This window comes from Mastigoproctus giganteus, chromosome 5 (assembly GCF_048544385.1).
Source record: "Mastigoproctus giganteus isolate SK-2022 chromosome 5, ASM4854438v1, whole genome shotgun sequence".
Classification (NCBI taxonomy): Eukaryota; Metazoa; Arthropoda; class Arachnida; order Uropygi; family Thelyphonidae; genus Mastigoproctus; species Mastigoproctus giganteus.
The window spans coordinates 232,609,019-232,621,259 of NC_143579.1; the positions used below are offsets into that span (position 1 = coordinate 232,609,019).

The 12,241-nt window shown below is 34.3% G+C and overlaps 1 protein-coding gene across 1 annotated transcript in view; it reads left to right on the forward strand.

The window, feature by feature from the left end:
* lgs (BCL9 domain-containing protein legless) overlaps window positions 1–12,241 on the forward strand; it is a 402,368-nt gene that overhangs the window by 301,260 nt on the left and 88,867 nt on the right. Inside the window, exon 8 of the mRNA XM_090374845.1 lies at window positions 3,453–3,936. Within this exon, the coding sequence (XP_090230971.1) occupies window positions 3,453–3,936 (484 nt within the window). The remainder of the gene's footprint in view (window positions 1–3,452; window positions 3,937–12,241) is intronic.

The window sequence follows — 12,241 nt, forward strand, 5'->3', positions numbered from 1 at the left end:
ACCTTGAGTACTGTGTACGGGTCTGGAGGTCTCATTTTAGGAAGGATGTAGAGTTGTTGCTAGAATGAGTACAAAGAAGAGCAACAAGATTGGCAAGAGGAACAAAGGGGTGCTCTTACCAAGGCCTTGAATGGTTTGAGCAGACTCGATGCTGATGAGATTCTTCTACTTGCTCAAATTACGAACCTGAGAGGGCATAGATTCAAATTGAGGAAAGACAGTTGCAAAATAGATGTGCAGAAGTTTGCCTTTAGCCAGCAGATAGTTGATTGTTGGAACAGACTTCCATCTGTTGTTGTGGAAGTTGATAGCTTAAAGCTGAACTAGACAAACATTTGGAGTGGCCGGTTGGGTGAAATGGGAAGTTTTTTTTATTTTTTTATTATTACTATTATTATTATTATTTTTTTATTCTGTATAAGCTTGCGTTCTTGCATCATAAAATAAAAAGTAAAGTGCAGCCATTATCAACCCACTGCAGGATGGAAGCCTCCTCAACAATTCATGCTGAGGGAAATGGACCATAATCTGCCATGCTGGTCCAGTGCAAGTTGGCAGATCGACCGTATTCAGCAGTCAGACTGAACCGCAGTCTACTCAAAGAGCGTGTGCTACTGCTTTGTTTGTTTGTTTTGTTATTTGGTTTTTAGGAGCATTAGCAACTAAGGCCATATTGCTCCGGGATATGCGGTGGTCATTCCCTGACCTTTCCGCATTCTCCGTATTTGGTGGTGACGGGCTCGAACCCCGGTCTAATCAAGAAGCGTGTGCTATGCACTGCTGCTCCTTCCCACCTGGCTACGGAGGCGCCCGTGCTACTGCACTCCCGCTCATGACCACTCGGCTACGGAGGCCGTATCTTGCATCATGTGCCTCAACTAATGCTAATAGTTCTCAGTTCATTAACTTACAGTGCATTTTGTTTTCTTTCTTTTTTTTTTTTTTTAAATTGTGATTCTTATGACCATTCAGTCAGAATTTTGCGAACTTAACACTAACAAATAAAATACGCACTTTCTACTTTACATTTTATGAGAATTTTAATATATTTCATGCACGTTTTTGTATTTGTAAAACCCGTAAGTGTGTGTGCATCATTATCAGTGGTTAAAAAACAAAAAAAGGAATGGGGTTATAAATAAGAAAGGAATGGATTGAAGGGAAATCAATTGTCATCGGAGAAAATGTGTTACTAATAGTGTACCGGCCATCATTACTGTCTAAAATAATTCAACATCCATAATGAAGGTCCAGTTGTTACAGTTAACATTGGGATCATATGTAAAAAAAATGTAAAAGGTTCCAGTTTATCACTCTTCTGCTTGATAATTGCTGGTTATTTGCAAGTTTTCACAAATTTTTGAACTATAAATTGGTATCCACAGCTAAAAATGCCTTTCAAATAGCTGCACTTCTTGTAATTGAGTTTTTTTTCTGTTCCCCCCCCCCCCCATTTTCCTAGTTTTTCATCTTCATTCAGGGATGAATTGTTTTCCAGGGGTCCCCCCCCCATTCATTCTTGAGAGAGAGAGAGAGAAGTTGGAGTAAATCCCAAGAGATATTAGGATAAACTTAAAATCCTTTAGTACAAGCTCCTTGTATTAATTGCCTTTATCAGTATTGCTTTCAGGTTGAGATTCACGATGAACCAGTTGATAATTGGGAGCTGACTGTAGGACAGAAGACCATGTAGTCATAAATGGACATTCTTCATAGTAAACTAGCTTGGTAAGTGAATTTGGTAGGGCTCAGTCCCTTGTTTCTGATTTTCATTAACATTGATGAAGAAATACGAGGAAAGCTATCAAATTTTGCTGATGATTTTGAAGGTTGGGAAGGTGGTAACAGAATCAGACCATCTAGTTTGAACTGGTTACTGATACAGTCTGAAAAACGTCAAATAAGGATTAATTCTAATAAATGTAAGGGCTTGCACATGGGGAATGTAGTCCCAGAAGTAACTTAGATAGGGGAATATTAAAGTTGGCTCAGGACAAGGAAAGGACTTAGGGAAAGGGATTACAATACAATCAAACATGAAGTTAATTATGAAGTACAAATAGCCCTGCAGGAAGGTTAGTGATGTCTTATCAGTGATTTATGTGAAATTGCAAGTAAAGAAAAGAATCTCATTCTTCTAATAAAATGATAACGAGACCACTTGGAATATTGTGTTCAGGTCTCTGGAGGCTGCATCTAAAAAAAAAAAAAAACAAACCTTTAGAGTTGGTTTAAAAAAAGGTGACCAGTTTGATTAGCCACATCAATCATGTGTGAATGAGGAATGGCTTTAGAAGGTGCAGACTGCAAAGCTTGGCAACTAGACATCTTGAGGTGGGGACCTGATTATGATGTGCTGAGTGTCACAAGACCCTGAAGGGATGAATAAAATGAACAAGAGAAATATATTCTCACTAATAAGAGAGGCAAGAACTGGAGAAGGGGTATAAATATAAAATCTTAGGGGGTAACAGAAAGCTTGATCATATAAGCAAAATGAATAAGGATGAAATTTTTAGTTATAAATGATTCTAGAACTAGGGGCCATAATTTCAAGTTACAGGGGGAGTTGTTTAGACTGGATTGCAAGAAGTTTTATTTTAGCCAGTGAGTTATAAATTACTGGAAGTTACTTCATGGGTGGTAGAGGCTGACAATGTGGGGAAATTCAAAGGTTAGCTGGATAATTACCTAAGGGAGGAGGGAAATGCATAGGTTGTCCATTTCCTTTTCTCTTTTAATTTTTATTATTATTATTTTTTTTTAAATTTTCTTCTTATTATTATTAATTTGTTTTTATTCTTATTTTATTTTATGTATTTTTTGTTATTTTATTTTATCATTATTTATTATTTTATTTTATTTTTTTTTGGCTGGTGCAGCATAAGCCATGGGCTTCCTTGCACCATGTGGCCATTACTAATACTAATATGAAGTTTACCTGTAGGTAGCATGTTGTAGATCATTGAAATAAGTTATTTCCTAAATGGCCATTGTAGAAAGTTAAGTAAAGTTTAAAGTGTAACTTGGTGACATTTTGGCAGTTAGAAAAGTGTGAAGGATCGGGAACTGATTTTATTTAATTTATTATTTATTTTTATTTTATTTTTTTGGAAGAGTAGATAAAAGTACACTTTCTGCATCATTTAGCCATTCTCAAGTTTAGCCGACACTAAATAAGTGTTAACTAAAGACCCTCCACCTGACTTACCAAGTTCAGTATCTTACAATGATTGTCTTATATTTTTGAAGTAGAAAACCCTTTTAAATCTGAGTGAATATACTAGTAAAAAGTTATTGTAAATGTTTATAGTATGTGAGAGCAAGACAGTATGGATTCTTATGTTGTCATCTGTATCTATCAAGAAATAGATTCTATTGATTAGAAGATAGCAGAAAGTTAAGTAAAATGTTTAATTCAGTGTGAATTCTAATTTTTTTTCCCCTCGCAGGAATTAGGAAGTAAACAAGATAAAAACACAGAAGTGCAAGATATTTACATTATCAAACGAGAGCGGGAGGAGGTGGGTGACATGTTGGAAAAGAAACCCTTTATAGATGGGAGTATTGGTGCTTCTCCTATATTAGATGCAAATGGTACAGACTCTTTGTGTCATGAAAATCATAATGGAAGTGTTGAATCTGTGAAAGGTGCTAATGAACATGGTTTACAAGATTTTGTGTTAAAGTGTGAGGACCAGAAACCAGTGGTCTCTATCAATCACTGTGATGGAAACATGAACATTAGTGAAAGTGGTGCTGTGAATACTTCTGTAGACATGAAACCAAGTGCCGTGACAAACTCTTGTAGCAATTCTTGTTCAAACTCCTGCAGGAGTCAAGAAACGTGTAATGGTGCTCCTGCTAATTGCAATAGCACAAGCTCAACAGGCAACCCTGCCACTAATCCACCTAACCGAGAAAGTACTCAAGATGGTAAGGTTTAAATGTTAAATCTGTAGAGAAAAGTGATTAAATATTATTTTCATTTATAGTAAAATGTTTACTTTTAATTAATATTCAGTTATTCCAAAAAAGTGAACTTGAAAAATGTATTTTAAATAAATATATATGTGTATATTTATTTATTTATTTATTTATTTATTATACTTTGTTTTGATAGATTGATTTTGTAACATATATCTATGTGTATAAGTGGGTACTTTTCAGATTTTTCCTGCATAGTGCTGTTTTTGGAAAATATAAATGTTGATATGGCACCCAAAAACTGGGAAAGTACCCCCCCCATCCCAAATAATCTATTTGTATAAAGATGAAAACATTCATTGCTCAGTTTGAACAGGAAATTGGTACATTTTCCAGAAGTGCATATACAGTCCATTCCGGTTATTTGGGACACATCGGGACTAGTGCATTTGGCCCGATTAAGTGGCTGCCCCAATTATCCAAAGTTTCACGTAAATAGTTAAAAATACAATGTAAACCCCCCCCCCCCTTTTTTTTTTTTTTTTACACACAATTGGTTCACAGTACAATCAAATCACGTTACGACGAACTCAACATAGGAAAGTACCGTTCACTATGCGATGTGCAGTAAGCGCCGGTCATTGTGATCACGTTTGTGAATTGAATTTTAATTCTATTACATAGCGATTCTAATTAGCGAAAATAGGAGGAATATTATCCACAGGCTATAAAAGCAAAGATATATTAAGCACAAATTTACCCTTTATTACCTTACCAATTAAAAAATACGTGAAAATCGGAAGAATATACGTGATAATCGGAATAATTAATACGTACTGTAATATGTACATACGAACTAGTTGACATTTCTGTTCACTGACATTTGTGGGTGGGGGTTAAAATTTAAAACAGTAAAAAGATAAGCAATCAATAACAAAGAACACGGCACACACACAAATTGCAAGTAACACGATACGTGCAAGTGAGAACGGAGTAACGAGTTACAAAGCTTTAAAAATAGGAATGAAGAGAAGATCTGAAAATTAATTTTTTTATTTGATTGAAGATTTCATGGAAGTGTAAACACATTTCACCATAATAACCCACAGAATTCCAGCTGTCGGTATTATTGCGAATTCAATAAGATCGAGTTTACTGTCCATTTATGATAGATTTCACTAACAGAAAAGCCCAATACACAGGTGACTGCTAATTGTTTTGATTGTTTTATGGTTGTGACCTCCAGAATTTCGACCGAACCACGCGGTACCATCGGAGACAATCATAGGGTAATCTCCAGTGCTGCGGTCTCTTTCCCCAATTAAACGGCATGCTGTCCCAATTAAGCGAAGTAAACCCTGGCTATTTTCTCGATTGCTTTCTGTTTTTTAAGATTTGCCCCAAATAACTAGCTGCTCCGATGAAATGCTTAATTACACATGTCTGTTCATAAATTTGCTTTTTTTTATTTAAATAAATTTATATAAATTTAAATTTATTTATTTATTTCATACCACTGAGAAATTTCATTTTAATAATTCCAAATGGTTTATTTTAGTACGATTCTTTAAACAAAGATGTGAAATCAAAAGCCTTAAAGATGTCATTGGGCCTAATGAGGTTATTTTATTACCTGAAAAGGCTGTCTGCATTCTTGACCTTAAATGTGGAGCACTTAATAGGTGAATTATTTAGTTTAACAAGGTAGGAAAATGATATGCAAAAGGGCAAATATTTGCATGACATGGATTGTAAGGGAATACCAAGTTTGCTTGATTTTGGAATGCCAGAAACATGGGGCATCATAAGCTTCTTTATGTAAATTTTTTGTAGCGTAACTAAATTAATTTTACCTTCTTTCATAATTTTATAAGGGTTGTTTGTTTGTTATTTGGTTTTTAGGAGCATTAGCAACTAAGGCCATATTGCTCCGGGTATATGCGGTGGTCATTCCCTGACTTTTCCACATCCTCTGTATTTGGTGGTCACGGGCTTGAACACCGGTCTAATTAAGAAGCGTGTTCTACGCACTGCTGCTCCTGCCCACCTGGCTACGGAGGCACTGCAATTTTATAAGGAATAATTATATCTTACTTCTGACCTGATTAATATTAAAGTTATCATTTAAAGAATATGACCTACAACTATTGTTACTAAGTTCATTGTTGGAATCTCCCATAAATTTTTGGATTTATATTTGCTTTTGATATTGATTGTTGGATTCATTTGTTAATTAATATAGGTCTTATTGGGATGATTATAACATTTTGTGTTTCTTGACTATGCCGCTTAATACTACTGACTAATGCAAAAATAAGCTGTAATCTAAGGCTTGAATTTGTCATTTGATATATTTATCACATAAATTGATTATGGGATTCAAGGAAGTATTGTTTTATCCAGAATATTTTGTAAGCTTATTCTATTTTCACCATGCCTGTAAGAAATCTTCTCTCAAGACTTCAATATAAAATAGATTATTAGCTATGGTCATGTTCCATTCTATGAGTGTGATGTGTCACCAGTTAATGAATTTGGTCTAGTGAATGGAGAGAGTCCGAGTTCAGACCTACTATTCTAAAATAAACCTTATTAATAGTATTAGGATATTTTGAACCAAAAAATCATCGGCTAGAAGAGCAATCTTTGGAATAACCTGTGGAGCTAAATAGGGTATGAGGAATTTATTTGTGAAATATTTATGATGAAGATAAGCATGATGTTTTTTAAGAAACATAACTGAAACATGAACTTCCATAGTGTTCACAATTCGAATTTGTAAAGTTACGCTAATGGTATTGCAGGTCTGTTAGTTTAAAAACAGCTGGGAAAATATTTGAAAACTCAGTAATGGTCATTTATCTAGAGTATCAGTGAAAATTTCCTCTGTCTCCAGCTGGGCTGTGCTAAGCCATTTTAGTACCTGAGGCAAGAATGAAAAATTGCACCCTCCCCTAAAATATTTTTAACAAAATTTATATTTAAAATGTCTTATTTAAAATACATTTCTGGTACACATTTTAATTAAAAAAAAAAAAAAAAATCATAAAATCGAGGTTATAAAAATGACAACGGTGGCGCCCCAGGTAGCTCGGTATCTGTACAGTGGCACAACAAAGATTTTCGTCTTGCAAAAGCAAAATAATAAACGAATTGTTGGAATAATCAAAACATAAAATCAAAAATGTTGGCAATTATTTAATTTTCCTTTTGGTGCCCCTTTCAGCTTTTAACCTGATCTGGTCTCCAGTCATGCTTGTTGAACCTGTGCATTGGCAGATGAAAATTTATAGAAAACTGAAGTTTCAGTTTTCAGTGCAATCCATTCTCTTAGTTAGCAAACCAGAAGTTGTATGCTTTCTTTTAAGGATAATTTTTATTTTAAATTATTAATTTCACTATTTTAATCTTTATTTCACCATTGCAGTTCTTATTACAGTTAAGAAGGTGAGTATTGTAAAATAATAAGGATTTTTTTAGGCAAATACAGTATAAATACTGCATTTGCCTAAAAAAAAAAAACCCCCCTTATATTAATACAGGATTTTCCAGACTATAAGACACTTCTTTCCCTAGGAAAGGTTGCCTAAAATTATCCTCTCTTATTGTCTTAATATATCTAGGTGCATGCAGGGTTTTTTTTTTTATGAGATTATATGTTGCAGGGGTGGCTAGTTCTGTGCAACTATTTTTAATTTTGCACCTAACAATGCAAAAAAATAATCTAAAAATATATAGTTAGCAAAAACATTTGGCGGCATGGATCAGAAATGGGGGGGGGGGGAGAATTGAGATCTACGTGGACAACAGTAAATAGCATGATCAGTCTGAATTACCACTATTAATAATCATTTGGGTGACCTTATCCATTACCTTCGAGAATCACTAATGCCTTCTGTAAATCAGTGAGTCATGAGTGTAGAGAAGAAATCATCTCTTCAGTAGCTCGTTTCTGTGTTTTGTGTAGCATAATACTTTTGTTTTAAATTTACATTTGTGACAAAAAGGGTCACAAAATTTTGCAAATGTCACAAAAAAAATTTGTGACATTTGTGAAAAAAAATTTGTGGCTTCAAATTGAAAATATTGAATTATGCCAAAGAACATAGAAATAGGATAGCTGGACACGGTGGAGAGGACTGAAATACCTTTCAGTCCTCTCCACCATGTTGTATACTATTGTACATTTGTACACCGTTGACCTCAAATTAAAGGTGTTAAATTATGCTAAAAGAACACAGACAACAGGACAGCTGAAAGATATTTCAGTCTGCCTTCAGTGAAGAAAGGTGTTCTCCCCAGAAAATTTTGCCAGCCAGGTGGCATTATGAAGTAATCCAGTGGGGAAATATAATACTTTCCAATATTATAAAATTTTCTGTTATTTATAAATGTGACTTAAGCAATCTTGAGCATAAATTAATTTCATAATTTAATATGATATGCTCTTGTCACATTGACCTCAATCGCATAGTATGTTCGAATTAATATTGATCGAGATCAGTGATCAGCACCATACAGTACCATGAGAATCGCTTAAATTTTAGCTGGGCAGTCAGTTAAATTCACCGGGCAGTGTGCCCATTCGATAGGTCCTGAGGAGAACACTGCCTTTACTTGTGAATTTGTATTTCAAATGCATGCAATTAAATGTTTTATTATTATCATTATTATTATTATTTATTTATTTATTTATTTTATTTATTTATTTTTTATTTTTTGAAAATTCTCCTTCTAAAGTCTGGGTGCATCTTATTGTCAGACAAATATGAAATTTATAATTTTAATAAATTATGATATCTGTGCATGATAATGTAATACATTATAAGCCACATTTTTTCTCAGGTGATCTCGCTTTCTGCAGTGATATTTGATGGCTAAGTGAATGCTGTGGGTCATAAACACAAATCTGCATATTGTAGTGTTTTTATAGACTTGTCAAAATGTAGTTTTAATTGTGTAATTGAAACACCTATCCATCTGTACAAATTAGAGATAGTATCCTTTTGAAAGAAACCATTGAAAATGTCAAATTCCTCTTCAGAAAAATGAATGATACAATATATAACTGAAAAATGTGTTGTGATCTGAAAGTGATTGCAATATTACTGAGTTTGAAACTTTGTTTTGCACAAATTGTGGTGTTTTTCATGTCTGAATGGAACAGCATAATAAAGGGGTTCCTGTTATCTTGTTATGAATTGATCACCTTGAACAGCATATATCCCTGGCCAGAAGACTATTCATCACTTGCCACTAGTTGATAGAGGAAAGGTTCTCTTCCTCCATATCGTATTAGGCATATACTTGAAACAAAAATTTCATGGACTTGACAACACAAAGATAAAAGAGAAAATATTCATTGGTCCACGAATCAAAGTGTTAAAGAGTTTCATCAATATTTGCAAAACGTCAGAGTGGCATGCTTTCAATGTTCTCTACCAAAACTTTTTATGAAATCAAAGATTGGCAAACTATAAGGAGCTTGTTGAATAACTCCTTCAAGTGTACAAAGAACTGGAATATTAAATTAAAGTAAATTTTCTTTACATTTACCTCACTAAAGTTGCTCATTCTTAATATTGTTAAACAACAATATCATATTTACTTTATCCAGTAACGGACTGGTTCAGTTCAGTTCAGTTCAGTTCAGTCATGGGAATGTATATTTTTAACTTTTGAAGAGGCCTGACTAACAGATATTAATTTGTCTTCTGATGGTTGTTTTTTTTTTTTTTTTGTGACAATGGTGCAACAGCAATATAACAGTCACTGAAGAAGTGAAGAATAAATTCACAAAACATATGTTTAAATTTTATTAAGAATAAATATTCTCAGATTTACAAAGGTGAAGCACTTTTTTTCCATTTTATTATATTACTTTTTTACCAGCCATTTATCTATGCAAATAACATTAGCCAACTAACAGGATAGCCAACAATTTTAAACTTTTTTTCGATAACATGAACAAAATCAACTGATTTTGACTAAATCGCACTTGCTGAAAACAAAAATGACAGTAGAAAGTTCATAGCACGTCATGTTTTCGTGTTATGGCTTTTGTACTCCTTTTTTCCAAAAATTGTGAATTTTTACTTATTTAAATGTACTTGACTACTTTTCTTGTAAATTAATTGCTTGAAATAGAAATGACAACTGGTAAACATTCCAAATGGATAAAAAATAACATATTTAAACTTTAAAACACCTATTTGGATTTAAGTAAGCAATTAACCCACAAAAGTGGAGACAAAATAGGAAATCATACTACTTACAGTTATTTTTTCCTTTTATAAGCAGAATGGTCCTCCCTTATCAGAAACCAGCAATAATTACCCATCATTGCTGGATCCCATCGTTCTTGATACCTCTGCTCCATAGTGTGGATACCTTGGTGAAATTGTTCGCTCTGCTCGTCACTGACAGATCCCAAGTTGTCCAGAAAGAAGTCCAGGTGCAAATGTAGGAAGTGTATCTTCAGCGGCACCTCTGTAGCCAGGTGGGCAGGAGTGGCAGTTCGTAGCACATGCTTCTTGATTAGACCGGGGTTCGAGCCCGTGACCACCAAATATGGAGGATGCGGAAAGGTCAGGGAATGACCACCGCATATCCCCGGAGCAATATAGTCTTAGTTGCTAATGCTCCTAAAAAAAAACTAAATAACAAATAGCTAATGCTCCTAAGTAACAAACAACAACAACAGTATCTTCAGCGACATTCACATCCTAACTTCTTCCATCTAAATTCTAACCTAAATTCTTCCATCAACTCTTTATAGTTATCTACTTTTTTATTCCCTAAAAATCCACTAACAACAGCTCTGAAGGATTTCCATGCAGCTAATTCAGTGACATTAAGTTTAGTTTCAAAGATTTCATCCTTTAAAAGCCATCTAATTTGTGGATCTATGAATATACCCTCTTCAACTTTGCATGACTAATATTTGGAAACTGGCTTTTTAAGTACTTGAAACCTTCACTATTTTTGTGCAGAGTTTTTTACAAAATTTTTTACGAGACCAAACTTAATGTGCAAAGGCGGGAGAAGCACCATTTCAATTTTCACTAAAGGCGTGCATTTGGTGTTGAGTTTCCTGGGAACGTATTCTTCTCTGATGGGCCATTCCTTCACAATATAATGATGTTCTACTGCTCGACTATCCCATAAATACAGTAAACAACAATACTTAGTAAAACTACCCTGCAGTCCAAGCAAAAATCGATTACTTTTAAATAACCACAGATTTTCCAACAATATTGCTTATAGTTCAGTGCATTTAATAGCAATGATATGCTATCATAGGTTTCTTTCATAGCCACTGGATGAGCCAACGGGAACCAATGGTTTGATACTACCATTGTGTAGCAAAACTGCTTTTACACCGAGTTTAGAAGAATTGATGAATAATCTCCATTTTTCAGGATTGTGTTCAAACCCTAGTTCATCCATAAATCTGTTTACATCTTTGCAGACAGAAAAAGAACTTTCCATTTGATAATAACCACAAACTTTTCATTTCGGTTTCTAAACACAGAAATCCTTGCGGTTTTTAAAATTCCACTCTTGCAACCTAGATCCTAATAGCTCAGCCTGTTGCTTTGAGAGATTTAAATCCCTGATCAAATCATTAAGTTCACTTTGCTCAAATAAGTGTGGGGGTTTTGTCATTTTTAGGATTGTAACTGTATTTTTCCTTGAAAACCTTAGTATTTGTTAGGCAGAAATAACAATCTTTAAGGTGACTTGTTGGTTCTCGGAACAGTAAAAGGCATTTTAGAATTGTTCCCCTTCATTCATTCAGTCAGATTTACATGGCACGTTATACAGCATATATCCGCTTTAATCCTGATCACCGTGACAACCAAAATAAAAATAATAAGCTTGTTTCACCTTGTCTGTGATTGTTTGGCGTTGCGACTTCACTTTAAATTGTCCACAAACATAGCAAAAACTGTTTGGTGAATTAATGCACGCACGGCATTTTCGCTCCATTTCACCAGTTTTCACAAGACTAAAACGGAACTTGAAAACACCAAAACCTACCACTAGATCTTACAAATCAAACTAACCCCAAAAATGTACATTTAAGGGCTAAAAACAGCTTGTAAACAAGTTGTCTTCCACAGAGGCACCTGGCCACTGGAAATATAGTAGGGGGTCCAAATGTGCTACTGCATAATAAGGATTATAGCAATATAACTCAGAGCGGCCAATCCTCAGGACCATAAAACTAAAAAGAGGTAGTAGTATACCATTAAACAACACAGATATGTCTCTTTTGTTACAATAAATTCAACAGGAAAAGTACAGAGTG